At 44.6% G+C, this 17077-nt stretch overlaps 1 protein-coding gene across 1 annotated transcript in view; it reads right to left on the reverse strand.

Moving 5' to 3' along the window:
• LOC116506165 (phospholipid phosphatase-related protein type 1) overlaps positions 1–17077 on the reverse strand; it is an 87540-nt gene that overhangs the window by 24649 nt on the left and 45814 nt on the right. Inside the window, exon 3 of the mRNA XM_032213817.1 lies at positions 11598–11786. Coding sequence (XP_032069708.1) covers positions 11598–11786 — 189 coding nt within the window. The remainder of the gene's footprint in view (positions 1–11597; positions 11787–17077) is intronic.

Genomic DNA, 17077 nt, shown 5'->3' on the forward strand with positions numbered 1-17077 from the left:
TAAATGATTAATTTAATTGTTAATTTTAATCTAATTTTTAAAATTGTATTGTTAATATTAATTGGGTTTGTTTTTGGATACTTTATTTAATTTCCTTTTTAACTTTTGTAATATGTGGGTTTTTTAACCCACATATTACAGAGCCCAGAGTCCTTTGGGAGAAGGATGGCATATAAATCCAATAATTAAAAAAAAATGTGCGGAAGGCCGGGCATGAAGCCGGCAGGTGTGGGGCGAACAGGTGGTCACAAAATGTGAAACTCACTACTGAACTGGAAGCATGAAAAAGACATCACCCCACCAACTTTTATGTGATTTCCAGACATATAATGATGCTGCTGGGTAGTTTTTTGCTAAAGTTTCCAAAAGATAGAATAGAATACTTTATTTGGCCAAGCGTAAATAGACACAAAAGGAATTTGTCTCTCGTATAGAAGCCCTCAGTGTCCATGCAAAGTAACATAATAATGATAATAATAATAATTATACTACTACTAATAATGATAATCATAATATAAAGAGTTGTACAACAGGAAGTCCCAAAGAAACAACATTTCCAAATAAATATCTATGCTTACATTTAGTTAGTCTTGTCTTCTATGCTGTCTCTTCTCTTTTAACAACCTCCCCTCCTTCCAATCAGGTGCACCATCAATTCCTAACTGCCGCTTTCTTCAGACTCTATTGGTTACTATTTATTTAGATTATATCTAGCCTTTCATTCATGAGATTCATGTGGTGTACACAGCTCTCTTGCCTACAATTTTTGCTCACAACAAATCACCTGGACTGAGAAAGAGCTAGCAAAGTCACCGAGTGCTTAAGGGCAGACTGGTCCCACTTTCTAGTCCAACATTTTATTTTTATTTTTTTGTATATATTTTTTTATTTTATACACATAAGCACATCAACAGAACACATAAACACATTAGCAAAAATAACCACATAATTTAAAAACAACATAGTAACAATAAGTTCCATCATATATCATACAGCAATTCCGGTTGCGTTTGTAATCTCATTACTCATTATCCATTTTTATATCCATTTCTTAATTTATTTATACTTAGCTACTTATGATCAGGTATTATTTGCCGATATTGTGCTTTATATTTTTACTGTCATCTATTCTCTTACATGCAGTTATAGGTATACATTCACATAGTTATTCTTTTTCTTTGCCATTCTTATATTATTATTATTTCTTTTAAAACGGTATAAGATATAATTTGGAATGTATCATTTACCATCCTTCGCACTTGCTATGACACCACCTTATTTTCTCTTTCTTTTCTTTTCTCCCTCCCTTCCTTCTCTACTTCCTTCCTTCCTCCTCTCCTTCCCCTTCTTCCTTCCCTTACTTCTCCCCTACTCCTACCCTCTGTCTTCTCCTTCCTACCCTCTCACCTTCTCCTTTTCTCTCTTCCTCCCTCCTCTCCTTTTCTTTCTCTCCCTCCCATTCACCTTTTGTATTTTGTATTTATTGCACATTTATAGGCCGCCCTTTTCCCTGAGGGGACTCAGGGCGGCTTACAATCAAAGGGGAAAGGGAGTGTAGGACAAATACAAAAAGAGGTGTGAACAAAGGTAAATTAAACAGTAAAACACAACATTCACTCAACATTCGGGAGGGGCGAAAGTAGACTTATCCCCAGGCCTGACGGGCTAGCCAGTTCTTGAGGGCTGTGCGGAAGGCCTGGACGGTGGTGAGGGTACGAATCTCCACGGGGAGATTGTTCCATAGCGTCGGAGCCGCAACAGAGAAGGCTCTCCTCCGAGTAGTCGCCAGTCGGCACTGACTGGCAGATGGAATACGGAGGAGGCCAACTCTATGCGATCTGATGGGATGCAGGGAGGTAATTGGCAGAAGGCGGTCTCTCAAATAGCCAGATCCACTACCATGGAGCGCTTTATAGGTGGTGAGTAGGACCTTGAAGTGCACCCGGAGATCGACAGGTAGCCAGTGCAGCTCGCGGAGGATCGGTGTTATGTGGGCGAACCGTGGTGCGCCCACGATCACTCGCGCGGCCGCATTCTGGACTAGCTGAAGTCTCCGGATGCTCTTCAAGGGCAGCCCCATGTAGAGCACATTGCAGTATTCCAGCCTGGAGATCACAAGGGCTCGAGTGACTGTTGTGAGGGCCTCCCGATTCAGGTAGGGCCGCAACTGGCGCACCAGGCGAACCTGGGCAAATGCCCCTCTGGTCACAGCTGAAAGGTGGTGGTCAAAAGTCAGCTGTGGGTCCAGGAGGACTCCCAAGTTGCGGGCCCTTTCTGAGGGGTGTAAATTTTGTCCCCCCCAGCCTGAGTGATGGTATGTTGGTCAAATTTTTGGGAGGAAAACACAACAGCCACTCGGTCTTGTCTGGGTTGAGTATCAGCTTGTTTGCTCTCATCCAGTCCTTAACGGCCTCAAGACCCCGGTTCATCACGTCCACCGCCTCATTGAGTTGGCACGGGGCGGACAGATACAACTGTGTATCGTCTGCATATTGGTGGTATTTTATCCCGTGCCTCCGAATGATCTCGCCCAGCGGTTTCATGTATATGTTAAATAGTAGGGGGGATAGGACCGACCCCTGCGGCACCCCATAAGTTAGGGGCCTCAGGGACGATCTCTGCCCCCCTACCAACACCGACTGCGACCTGTCCGAGAGATAGGAGGAGAACCACTGCAAAACAGTGCCGCCCACCCCTATCTCCCGCAGTCGTCGCAGAAGGATACCATGGTCGATGGTATCGAAAGCCGCTGAGAGGTCAAGGAGAACTAGGATGGAAGCATGGCCTCCATCCCTAGCTCTCCAGAGATCATCGGTCAATGCGACCAAAGCGGTTTCTGTGCTGTAACCGGGTCTGAAGCCAGACTGGAAGGGGTCAAGATAGTTAGCTTCCTCCAAGGTACGCTGAAGCTGGAGAGCCACCACCTTCTCAACAACCTTCCCCACAAAGGGGAGGTTGGAGACTGGACGATAGTTATTAAGGACAGCTGGATCCAAGGACAGTTTCTTCAGGAGGGGTCTCACCACCGCTGTCTTAAGCGCGGTGGGGAAGTACCCCTCCCGAAGAGAGGCGGTAACAACAGCCTGGATCCAGCCTCGTGTCACCTCACTGCTGTTGGCAACCAGCCAGGAGGGACACGGGTCCAGTACACAGATGGAGGCACTCACAGCTCGCATAGCCTTGTCCACATCCCCAGAGGCAACTTCCTGAAACTCAACCCAGAGATGGTTTGCCAAGTTTTCCCCTTGTGTCCCGGCTGGATCTACTGGGGTGGAGTCCAGGTTCGCTCGAAACCGGGCAACTTTGTCCGCCAAGAACTGGACATATTCCTCAGCCTTACCCTGTAAGGGGTCCCCCGTCTCCCTCCTATTTAGGAGGGAGCGGGTTATCCTAAACAGGGCGGCTGGGCGAGACTCGGCGGACGCTACCAAGGAGGCAATATATGTTCTTTTTGCTGTTCTTAGAGTCCGAATATACTCCTTGGTGCATGCTGTTAAAAGTGCCCGCTTCGACTCGGACCTATCGGACCTCCACGAGTGCTCTAGGTGTTTCCTCCGGCGCTTTATCTCCCGGAGCTCCTCAGTAAACCAAGGAGGCCTCGGGGGCCGCTGACCCGGAGGGGCCGTAGTGGCGCAATCCGGTCTAGAGACTCCGAAGCTGCCGAGTGGCAGCGACGAGGGTCTCCACCGAACTGTGGGCGAGGGTATCAGGAATAACCCCAAGCTCCGTCTGGAACCTAACAGGATCCATCAGTCGCTTGGGGCGGAACCAGCTGGTTGGTTCCTCCTCCCTACAGTGGGGGTTTGGCCTCCGGAAGTCTAGCCTCAGTAGGTAGTGGTCTGACCACGACAGGGGTATGATCTCATTACCCCTCAGACCAAGATCGTAACTCCACTGCTCCAAGAGGAATACGAGGTCAAGTGTGTGACCCGCTGAGTGAGTTGGGCCTCGGATTACTTGAGTCAAGCCCATGGCTGTCATGGAAGCCATGAACTCCTGCGCTCCATCAGAGTGTTCACCGAGCGAAGGCAAGTTGAAGTCCCCCAGAACCATAAGTCTAGGGAACTCAACTGCCAGCTCGGCTACTGACTCGAGGAGCGAGGGGAGGGCTGCTGCAACGCAGTTGGGAGGCAGGTACGTAAGCAGCAGACCCACTTGACCCTTGAGGTCCAGCTTCACCAGCAGGGACTCACACCCGACAAGCTCCGGAGCAGGGATCCTACGAGGTACTAAAGACTCCCGGACTACAATGGCCACACCGCCACCCCTTCCCTGGGCTCTCGGCTGGTGTAGCACCTGAAATCCGGCTGGGCACATCTCAATGAGGGGGACTCCTCCCTCCGTGCCCAGCCATGTTTCAGTAATACATGCCAGGTCTGCGCCCTCATCAGTTATCAAGTCCCGGATGAGGGGGGCCTTATGAACGACAGACCTGGCATTTAGCGACAGCAGCCTGAGACCAGGGTCCTGATTACTCGCGCCATCTGACCTTGGAGTGGGACTCCTAGGGCCGGAAGGAGGGATCTCTATGACACAGCGAGCCCTCCTTCCCCGATGATGGCCTGCCCTAAAGTCCCCGCCATATCTGCCTCTCCCTGTTATGACCGCGATGCTCCGACCCTCTCCCGTGGATATAGCTCCCCCAACCACCCCGATGGCCCCCGCATACCCCGCCAGGTCCTCCGAATCACTCATACCCAAACTCTCACACAAACAGTCCTCACTGAAAAAGTTAAAACACCAATACAACTATATAATAATAAAAAGTGAGATCATTCATATCATCTCAAGCAATCCCATACATTCAACATACCGATTAAAAGAGATATAGGAAAAAGTCGCGCAGGTTCACAGCGTCTGCAGGCCGAAGCCTCACCCCCCCCCTCTGTTTCTCACCAGTGGTCCGAGTAAAATTAAGCAAGCGCTGTCCAAGATAGGAATCCAGAGGTAGATGCACATAATAATAGTCAAAGCAACTGAGGTTGAGGCAGCAAGGTCAGCAGCCCAAATCACCCACCCAACCATGATAACCATGGTCCAGTTGGTGACAAACCACATACCACTCCTCCTCAGGCCCCAGCGCAGCATGGTTACTCAGCCAGGTCTGTGGTCAGATCTAAGTCCAATGCGAAGGTTAAATATTGCACACCCTCCTGGTCACACACCGTCTTATCGCTTCTCCCAATCCCACAGTGAAGGCTCCTCACTTCCTCTCCTCCAAAACTAGCGAGCCAGGGTCTAATCATGGTCTTGCCGTCTTAGCGCCGTCCCTGCCACCACTGTTGCATTGAAAAAAAACGCCGGACTAAAGGGAATTCAAAGTGCCGCCGCCATTTTCTGCATCCAGCGTGGGGGGGGACTCTCCGGAGCGTGCAGGTGTCCAGGGGGCGCATGGGCAACCCCCCTTCAGCGCTCCTCACTCCTTGCTCCTCACTTCACACTCCAAAAGAAAACCGGCAGCCAGGAGGTTTAGGCTTGCTGTAGCCGGCATAGAGTAAAAGCTCTCGTGCTGCCCCCGTTCGCCTGGGGGGGTGGGAAAGGCCATTCATGTGTAACTACGGTCGTCGTTCGCCGTTCGCACCACCTGGGCCGTCTGGAGGAGGGGGGAGCCACTCGTATACCTCTTCCCCACCACCTCACAGGGCTCAAAAACAGGGCTCAAAACAAAACGCAGCAGTTCTTTTGGCTGCGAGCCGCCCGTATTGTCTCCTTGGGAGGGGGAAAGCCCGTTCACAGTCTCTCGCTGCCACTCCAGACAGCCGCCGCTCGCAGTCTCTGGGGGGGGGAGGAAGGAGGGGAGCCGTTCGTATGCTTCTTCCCCACCACCTCCCAGGGCTCAAAACAAAGCACAGCAGTTCTTTCGGCTGCAAGCCGCCCGTATCATCTCTGTGGGGGGGGGGGGAGGCCATTCACAGTCTCTTGCTACCACTTGCTGCCACTCCAACAGTTGCTCTGTCTGGGGCTGTCAGGGGCTGTCCGGGAAGGCTTCTCGTCAACAATCGCCGTTCCCTGTTCCTCTCAAGTTCCTCTTACCAGGCCTAGCTCTTCCGGCATCAAACTGCAGCAAAACTCGAATTATCAGCTGTTGTTTGTTCTTCTTCATGCCCGAGCGAAAAGCTCAAGCAGCCATCTTCCTCGCACAATGCTTACTTCTTTCTTCTTCCCCTACCTCTTCTCCACATTTCTTCTTCCTCTCCTACTGTCTCTCCTTCTCTCTCTCTCCAACCCTCCACTTCTTTCCCTTCCTTCGTCCCTCCATTCTCTACTTCCTTCCTCCCCTCCTTTCCTTCCTTCTTCCCTTCCTTTCTTTTTCTATTGTTATGGGTGTCTCTTTCAAATCCAGTTTATGTTTTCTTGGGGCTGTTATTTCCACAGGTATCATTTCCTTTTTTCTCTATCATTCTACTGTCTATATGCCAGCTATCATCCTGATTTGATTTCACCAATCATGACCCCCTTGTTTTACTCATAATTATTATTTTTGAGAGTTATTCTATTCTTTCAATGTTTTTTATTTCTTTGCTCCATCCATCTATACCAATTAACCCATATCTGGTCTACTTTCAATTTCTTAGAAATATTAAACATCTGGGCTCTTTTTTTGTGTGTGCATTCAGTCCATTCAGGTTTATCGACATAATTGTTATTTCTTGATCCATCTCTAGTTGAGATTGTTTCTTCTGCTTCTAGTTTGTATCTGACTTTTCCCTCTCGTGCCTTCCTTCTCTGCTCTCTCTCTTTCTTGCCTCTGTTCTTCTCTCTTGCTTCTTTCGCTGTCTTCCTTCTCTGCTCTCTCTCTTTCTTGTCTCTGTTCTTCTCTCCTGCTTCTTTCGCTGTCTTCTGATGTTTCTTCCACTTGACCTCTGTCCTCTTTGCTTCCTTGTTTTCCTTCCCTATTACAGTGTTCTTCATAGAATTTGTGTGCTTCTTCTAAATTCTCTATCTTATATCTTTTTCTTTGTCAAGATACCAGAACCCCTTCTGGTACCAGCCATCTGTACATTATTCTGTTTTTATTCAACTCGTTTGTTAAAAATTGGTATTGCCTGCGTTGTTCCCGGATTCTCCGTGGGATCTGTTTAAGCGTGGTCAGCTCTTTTCCCTGTAATATAATCGTCTCTTCCCTGGTTTTTTTGTACACTTCATCTCTGGCAGTTTTCTTAGTGAATCTTACATGTACTTCTCTCAGGAGCCTATGTCTCCTTGCATAATTAGTGTTCACCCTGTAAACCTCATCAATCGTTCCTTGTTCTTGTTATTTGCAAAAATTCTTGTTCTGTTATTTGCAAAAATTCAGTAAGGATATTAACCATTTTTTCTTTCAGATCTTCCTCCTTCTCTTCCGGCATGTTTTGAAATCTTAGGTAGAATGCCGCTTTTTCGTTTTTGAGTCGGATTATTGACAATTCTAATTCTTTATTAAGTTGCCTATATTCTATTTCCATTTTTCCCATCTTCTGATCTGAGTGTTGTATTTTTTCTTCCATACATTGGATTTTCTGTTCGTTGATTGTTAAGGCATTCTGTATCTTTTCAACTTTATCGTCTACATTTTTGATTGTTCCTTTCAATTCTCCCATTTCATTTTTAAGTTCTTCGTGATTTTTCCTTGTCTCTGCTTGGCTTGTAGCCAAGGTCTCCTGTATCATCTGGAGCATCGTTTGCATGTTTTGCATCCTAGGTGCTGATCCGGCTGATTCTGCCATCTTTTCCCCTTTCTCCAACCCCCACACACTCTCCATTGTTTTTTGATTTGAGGGGGGGGGGCGTTGCTGCCCTCACATTGGGTATGGTCTTTTCCCCTAATTTTGATGAGGTTGCCATTTTTAACCCCTTTTTTTTTGGTCTTGCCCACTATTGGTTATAACTTTTACCTTATTTATATCTTATCAGTAATATCAATAATATATTAAAATTATTATAATTGTATAAACCAATATTCAACAACAATTCCACAATTATCCTTCCTTAGTATCACCTTTCAATACTTAAACAGTCCTATGTAGTAATACTAGTAGTATTCTATTTGATTAATTTGATTAGTAGGTATCATAAATTTATACATCACACCCTATTCTTATATCAATAAATATCTCTCAGTTTTGTCGGTTGTTCAATATTCTGTTCTAATAATTAGTCTCTCTAAGTCACTCTCTTCTTGATGTCAGTGTTAGAGTCCACGAAGCGAAAGACAGACCTCTATTTCTTGTCTCTGGCACAGCTCCAAGCTCCCAATCAGATCAATATCAAATAGTTAAGTTAAGAAATTCAACCCAGCGGCAGAAGAGCTGGTAAACAGAAAAAAAAGGAAACTCCGTTTTGCCAACCCGAGTCCAACATTTTAACCACAATATCAAATTTAGCTTTCCTAATTATATACAAATTATAAGTTCCAAGTAAGACACATGATGCTTTCTTTACCCCTTGAAATCTCTGCAATTCAATCAGTTTGGGGACTTACTTTCAAGAAACACAGCTACTGCTGGTATTGCTAGAGATATAACAATCTACCAGTTTGACTGAAGCAGTGACCTTAAGAATTTCTGTTGAAAAGTATCATTATCCAGGAGACTAGAATAGTGTAGCCATTATGGTATAGTACTGCATCAGGGGGACCCAAATTCCAGTCCATCCCCAGCCACAGAAAAGCACTAGGTAACTTTGGGCCAGTCACTAGCATTGGCCTATCTCTCAGTCAGAAAAGTAATACAGGTAGTCCTCAAGTTATGACCAGAATTGAACCCAGGATTTAGGTTGCTACATGAGAAATTTATTAACAGAGTTTTGCCCCATTTTATGACTTTACTTGCCACAGTTGTTAAGCATTTGTTAAGTTAACAGCACAGTTGTTAAGTGAATCTGATTTCCCCAGTCACATTGTCAGAACATCGCAAAAGATTATCATATGACACCGGGACACTACACTCATCATAAATAGGAACCAGTTGTCAAGCATCCGAATGTAAATCATGTGACCAGGAGGACACTGCAACAGTCATAAGTGAAAAATGGTCATTAGTTACTTTATTCAGTGCTGTTGTAACTTTGAACAGTCACTAAATGAACTGTTGCAAGTCAAGGACCACCTGTAGGTGTGCATAACCCACTTTGACTGTGCCTGCCACATATAACAATAACTTCATGCTATCCAATTGTCCTGGAGTACAAAGCAAAAGAAAAGCATGCTTTGGCTTTCACCATCAATTCAATTCCTGCTCTATCATTATTAACTTGGCTTCAACCACTGGAGAAAAAACTAGCAGGTAAAGGAAGCATGTTTTTCCTGAATCAAAGAACTTCAAATAAATATTCAAAATGAAGGGGTGAATGAATTTACATGCAAGGCATTAATTACTCCTATATTTGATGATCTAAGCGCCGTTGAAGAAATTTGGACTGCAAATCAGAAATCCTTGAAATGGGTCATTCTGTACTTACTGTACATTGAAATTCCACTGCATGGAAATTCGTTAGTTACATTTTGGATGCGTGAAATATTGTGTCATACAGAAGAATTCAGATGATTGATTCCATGCACTGCATTTATGCACAAAACTGATAAGACCGCCCACTCTTATTTCCCCAAACACAGGCTAGCTATATTTCCTGGGTCTGTGTGTTGAAGCATCAGTGTTAAAGGATCCTGCATATCTCTCAATGCACATAGGATGGGAAATATTAATTAGCTAAGGTTCTACTGCACAGGTATCAAATTCGCGGTGTCATGTTGCCGTCATGTGACACGTTGTGACATTTTTTTCCCTTCGTGGAGCTGGGGTGGGCATGGCCTGAGTGTGACTCATTTGGCCCGTGGCCCACCAGTTTGACGGAACAATCTCAGAGGGACAATAATAAGATTTAATCTTTTTTTATAGCTGTCAGAGGCTGCCTGCCATGAAATGGCATATATGAATGGTCATCTTTATTGAACATGCAGTAAACCCTCCTCAAATACCTTTCCAGATTATTTCCTTTAAATAATTATTTCCTCTTTTTAGAAGGCTACACACACTTGGGACTACCAATGCACCTTTAAAAGCTCACAATACTTTTTCCCTTCTAGCTTTCAAATTCTTTTAAAATATCTGCAACAGATATTTTCTACCTTTGAACAATTTAGCAAATATTATCTGAATATTTTACCTGGATATTTGAATTTTCTACAATTTTATTTTAAACCATTTCTTTGAAAACCAGGCAATGAGATTAAAAAAACTTTTCCAGAAATGTTGGTGGAAGAAAGTATATCTGTAGCACTCTTACCAGAGATGGAATTCAGTCAGTTTGGACCGGTTCGCCCGAACCGGTAGCGGAAATCATGGGTGGCGGGCCCACCCGCCCCGGCTCTATGCCGTCCTATTTAGGCACGTTTTTTAGGCCGTGTGCATGCACAGAAGGTGTGCCGCAAGCAAAGTGCATGCACAGAAGGCCAGGTACATTTGCAGAAGGGATGCTTGTGCCCAGGAAGCGCATGCGCGTATGTGCGGCAAACCTGTAGTAACAAAATGTGAAACCCACCGCTGACTTTTACTATATTGCACACAGCTGTGCACATTCTGTAAGGATGCTGGATTAAGACCTGTGAATTTGAATAAGAAGCTAAGCTGAGCCTACCCTATATGGACATGTTCATCTAGTTGATGTGCTTAATATATATTGCTCATTATTCTTCTGTTGAATCTCTCTTGCAGTGAACTTAAGGAAAAAAACTGCAAATATGTATAACACATATTCTGGTGGGAAGGAAAAACAAACTGGGTGGCACAAAAGGAACTAGACAAACATTTCTCGGAAGCTTATTTGAAGCAGCACTTTAAATTAAACTGGTGGCTGAATCTATTTACTTTGTAGCACAAAGAAGCTAATGTCTCCCATAAAAAAAAAGCAATCAAGGCACTTATTGGCATTTATCTCCTAATTAATAGTTTTCTTGGACTTATGACAGCCTTCAATTATTCGGCACGGTAATTATATTGGAGTTAGGAAACCAACATTTGATTTGCAAAAGGCATTTTTTTTATTCGTTCATAAGCACTGAAATATTTGTTAAAGCAGTCAGTTTTGCCTTCAGCATGTGAAACTTCACGCACCTTGCAAGAGCCTCATTTTGCTTTTACTAAAAGCATAGTTTATTTATTTACTAAACTCCCCGAGAACTCATGGTGATAAACCCCGACACCAATCATTTACATCAAAGTGTTGAGGCTGATCTAAATGTGTGAAGCTGTTTACCCAGTGAGAAGCACTTAGCTATTGCACTTCATCTGAGAAATATGTAACATGGTGTTTTGTCTTCCCGTGAAATCCCATAGACATAATTAATTAATTAGCGGGATAATTAATACTCAAAGGGATTATGCCAATGTCTGTCAAAAGCTTATCAGTTAAAAAAATAAATAAAGATGCCTTGGGGTTATGCAGGACTCCTCATGACTACACTGACATTTACAAAGTTAGATAAAAATTATAAGTTGGAAAAGGAATAGAATATCTTCTCTGGGAATTCGGCAATCAACAATCCAATAAAGAATCTTTAAAATACACACACACAAACACACACACACACACACACAAAATATTATATCCAATCTACTTACGATTGCTGTTGGGGTTGCAGCCAGTACACAGTAGAGGATAAGAGGGGAAATGAAGCTTTCATCCTCTGCCCCTGGATACGGTTTCATCAAATTGCTGTCTTGGCAGAAGAAGCCTTGAATATGCACCTGGAAAGTGTCCGTGCACTCGAAGTAGTAGGCGAGCAAGACCGTCCCAGCCATAATAATAAGCTGAAAATACAGCATGGCGACAACGAGACATTAGCAGCTGCTCAGCATTTATGCCTCTGACAATTGCCACCCTTCATTCTCACTGCCACCATTCCAGCAGCAATGCCCACATCGGTGCAGGAATGCACTGGGATGATTGCCTGCCCTCTGGGGCACTTCTTTCATAAATCGCAAAGTAACTCCCCCTTCTACTCCCAGGAAAGTTTTGGAACTACAAAGCACCTCGCAAAAGGACAGGAGGTACAGCCCCTGACTTAGTCCAAAGTGTGCAGTTGTTACCGGCAGTGTGGATCAATGCAAATGAAACGGGGCAGCCCTGAACAGGGTATACATCCTATCAGTTAAGAAATCTGGGCAAGAATAAACACTCTCCACCCCACAACGTCGACAAAAGCAACATATGGATGGAAAAGAAACCTCGGGGGGGGGGGGAATCTAGTGAGATTTACTCTGGAGGGTGCATAGTAACGTAGCCAAGGAGTTTCGTAAAGAAGGGAAGCAAAACAGTGACACTGACAATCCTCTGCCGTTCTCTCTCCACCTACTTCCTATTTTTAGCTTTCTAGAGAATATGCCATATTTTGGGTTTCAATTCTTTTGGAGGGGGGAGGCATCTTACTGTTGTACTCAGTTTTGTTTCTTTATCATTTTATTTATTTTTATAAATAAATGCTTCCTGTCCATTTTGCCCATCCTGATTGAAATGAGTCTAAAGGAGAACATTTGAGATATTTCAGCTAATTTGGTTTGGAAATTAGTCAACTCTTTTCCCCCTGCCGCCATGGAAAGTACTATGTTGATGAGTCAGCAGTGTCTGGACTCTGCACACAGAAGGCTGCAGCCAGCAGATACAAGGGGGTAATTCAGTCCACCTCATCCCTTTGTAAAACACCCCCCACCCCCAGCCGCTCTGTGAAACACCCCCCACCCCCAGCCGCTCCTCAGCCCCACCCGTTCCCAGACACCTGATGAGTCAGCACTACTTGCCCAGATGGGGACAGCGCACCCAACGCTTAGGTAGTCCGAGAAGAAGCGGGGAAGGGCCCCACTTCTTCTTCTTTCCACCCCACCTCCGCAGAAGGAAAACTCAAAGCATCACGGCGATCCCGGGAAAAAGAGGCGAGCCGGGGAGCGGCGGCATTTCTCTCTCTCTCCCTCTCCCTCTCTTTGCTGCGACCTGCCGCCGGCGGGCAACAAGGACGGCCACCCACGCCGCAGATCCACGTCCAGCAGGGAGGAGGAGGAGGGAAACCCACCCACCTGTCAGCCACGGGAGAAAGGAAGTCGGCGAGCGGAGGAAAAGACGGGGGAAAAGGAAGCTCGGCGGGTGAAATGCGGTCCCCGCCAGGATCTCACCTCGCCCTCTTAGCCTCCCCACCCTTGACACACATGCACGCACACGCACCCTCCGCCTAGCCCGCCAGAACATTCCCGGGTGGGAACAGCCGGGGGTGGGGGGAAGAGAGAGAGAGAGAGACGCGATCGCGTTCCCGGCAGTCCAGAGCAGGAGGCGCTTTTTTCCAAAAATAAACACAGTGGATCATCTATCTCAGTGTTTCTCCACCTTGGAGACTTGAAAGTGTGTGGACTTCAACTCCCAGAATTCTGGGAGTTGAAGTCCACATATTTTCAAGTCTTCAAGGTGGAGAAACACTGATCTATCTAATTAATATAATTAGTTATAATTAGTTGGGAGGGAAAAGCGCTTGGTGCAAAGAAGGACTTTCTTTCAACCAGCGGAACCCCCTGGCGCAACCGGGCTGCGATTGGCGGCCGTCCTTGCTACAATCTGCGCCGAGCTCTGATGAGGGGGAAATTAGATTCCGGCTGATGCGGCAGGGGCTGCGCTGGTGGGGACGGGTGGAGGGGATGGGACTTGGAGTCCTACCATCTTGGCGAGTGGGGAGTCTCATCCCACCCCGCCCCGCCCGTCCCCGCCAGCGCAGCCAGGCTGCGATCGGCGGCCGTCCTTGCTACAATCCGCGCCGCCCGCCTCATCAATGGGGTAAAGTCCTTACGTCCAGCTCTCATGCGGGCGTAAGGAAAGTCCTCTCTTTCCCCCTCATCAGAACACAAGCCCGGGAAGCGAGTGGAAGTTCTCTGCGCGACTGAAACGGAAGCCACGGCAGGAGAGTGAGGCTGCTGCCGGCCATTTCACCTCGCGCAGAGAACTTCCACTGGGTCCCGAAATGGAGGAGAAAAAGGGGCGCCCCTTTTTCTCCTCCATTTGGGCAAATTTTTCACTGACTCGAGTATAAGCCGAGGCAGCTTTTTTCAGCCCAAAAAGTGGGCTGAAAAACTCAGCCTATACTCGAGTATATACGGTATTTATTTATTTATTTGTCAACAAGTACAAGGAAACAAGTATCAATATAGACAAAGACATGGACACATGAAAAATGGCACAAATAAATAAATATAAGCAAGCAAAACATAACCATAAACACATAAAATGAGTTCATATAAATGGGAACAGTAGGACAGGGATGGTAGGCACACTCGTGTGCTTATGCACGCCCCCTTAGGAACTGCTTAAGAAATGTGTAAGGTCCATGGTAGATAGTTTAAGGTAAAAGGTATGGGGGTTAAAGGAACTAACAACAGGATCAGGTAGAGTGTGCCAGACATTTACTACTCTATTGCTGAAGTCATATTTTCTGCTATCAAGATTAGAGCGGATTACATTTAGTTTGTATCTATTGATAGCCCTTGTGCTACTGCGGTTGAAGTTAAAGTTGTCGCTAACAGGTAGGACGTTATGGCAGATAATCTTGTGTACTAAACTTAGACTGGAATGTAGATGGTGTAATTCAAGGTTATCCAGGCCTAAAATTTCAAGCCTGGTGGTATAAGGAATTTTATTGCGAGCAGAGGAGTTGAGTACTCTTCTTGTAAAATACCTCTGGACCCTCTCTAATGTATTAATGCCCAAAATATAGTTTTACAAAATAATTTGGAACAATATTTCATGTCAGAAAAAGTACTGTGTGCAGAAATTCAAATTGGGTCCAGTATGTGTCAGAGGTGGGATTTGGTTCCAGCAAGATTCTCCCAAAATATGCTGAGGAGTAGAAACAAGCAAACAATAATTGGTTCAGCAGAATTTAGTAGGCACAAAAAAAAACTGAATTTTTTATCTTAAGAAGTGCTCCAAATTTCCTGTAAAAATTCCCTTAAAACGTATACTTTAAATCTCGCTGCCCAGTTCTTCCCCCTCACTTTAATTAAAAGAAAAAAGAAAAGAAACCCCAGAGTTTAAGTGCTGAATATTAGCTAGTCCTTGAGCTCCACTGATCCGTGTTTCTATTTAAACTTGCATAAGCTTCTACAGAACTTCAGAAGATTATGCAGCAGGGGGCATTAATGCTTTGTCAGATTTTTTTTTGCAGACAATGCTGTTTGAAGAATGTCGTGCATTTTTCCCCCTCCATCAAAATCATTTAATATCCCAAAGAAGGCTAGACTTTCATTTAATTTTCTCACAGTGGTTAATCTGACTCTTGTGCATGGCAAATGATGGATTCCTAGACTATGCCCTTTTTTGTTGAAAATGGAAGATTAAAAGTGACATTTGGAAGTAGAAGCAGCCTAATTGTTCAATGCTATGTATGTCAATTTACCAGGTGTCATGGGGTTGTTTCTTATTTCTAGGGAGTTTTTACAGAGTTACCATTCAAATCAGTGCATGCTATGAATAAAAAGTTGATGGAAGAAGGCGGGGCTTAGCAGTGAGAAGATGGACTTTCAGGCAGCTCCTGAGAGACCATCTAAACCGGATGATTCTTTTTGGATCTAAGCTGTCCCGGAGAGACAGTGAAAGGTAGAGGGAACCCCAGTGGTCCCAGAGATGTTTGCAAAGTCTCTGGGAACCTAAGGAAAGCCCTCTTTGCCAGTGATTTCCAGACCAGCCATCAAGGCTGCTGAAACTGCGGATAGCCCTAAAGAGACTGGATAAGAACATGTCGTTTGGTGTGAGTTTTAAACCCTTTTTTCTTTGTTGGAAAGAGAACACTCTAAATTTGGAAACATAGTTTAAAATAAGGCTGAGAAAAAGTGGCAGGGATAAGATTTGCCAATTGAGGGAGTATTTTTTCTGTTCCTTTTTTTTTTTGGAAACCGGGCTGGACTCTTTTGTAAATCAAATCGGCTTTTTGTATTCTTCTTTTTGTTCTTGATATCTCCAACTTTGAACCTTGTGGGGACATTGAATTTAAACCTAAAGTGCTTTGAAGATCTGTCTTTTGTTTTCTTTTAGCTTTTTGGCTGCGTTTTATTAGTAATTAGCAATAGATTAATAGCTACGGCAAGTTACAAGCTACAAGCTAATACTGCCATCTAGCTGACTGGAATCTATTGTCACCAAAATTTCCCCTGTAATTCATTTGTTTTTTAAGAAGGATCTACACAGGTGTTGTTTTTCTTTTTTCTTTATCTCGAGTTCTGTTAGACTGAATAACAAAACGGCGAAGGAGCTGAGAATGACCTTGGAAAGACTTTTATCGGGGGGGGGGGGGAGAGTCTGAAAAGACTATTTGTTTTAGCTTGGTGGCATCTTTTTTCTGTTCAACATTACTTTCATATCATTCTGCTGGAGAGATATTGACATTGATTTTTTTTTCTTTTATGATTACACTTTTTGACTTTTTGACTACTTACACTTTTTTCCCCACTTGTGGCTTGAAGCACCCTTCCTTTTTTGGGGTGGGGTCTCTTTCCCTACTTTATGTCTTCTTTTTGTACTTTTTCTTTTTCTTTTTTTTGAAGACACTGGGACATCAATAGATGGCTCACTTTAAACTTTGAGCAAAATAGCCTGAAGAGTTTTTTTTCTTTTTTCTTTCTCTCTTTTCCTTTCTCTCTTTCTCTCTTCTTTTTTCCTTCTTTCCTTATTCTTCTACTATCTCTTCTTTTTCTCTCTTTTTTGTCTCTTATGCCTTTCCCCCATTATATAATCTTCCACCCTCTAATACTAATTGACTATGAGTAGAAAAGCAGCCCCCCCCCTGGCTCTACATCAACTTCCGCCTCCTCACCTGTGGGAGGCCAGAGGACAACACAGCCAATACTTCGGCATGAAAAAGAGAAGGAAGCAAATTTTGAAACACTCATGCAAGCGATGCAGAAAATGCAAGCAGGACTTGACAGTAAGGATGATAAGTTAGACACCCTTGTAAAGAAGTTTGAGAGTATGGAAAAAAATGGAGGTAATGGAACAACAAAACCAAAGCATAGTACAAAAAGTTGATAAAATGGAAGGGAAAATTGAAAGTATGCACAACTGGATGACGAAA

The sequence above is a fragment of the Thamnophis elegans genome, chromosome 3 (assembly GCF_009769535.1).
Source record: "Thamnophis elegans isolate rThaEle1 chromosome 3, rThaEle1.pri, whole genome shotgun sequence".
In the NCBI taxonomy this organism is placed as follows: domain Eukaryota; kingdom Metazoa; phylum Chordata; class Lepidosauria; order Squamata; family Colubridae; genus Thamnophis; species Thamnophis elegans.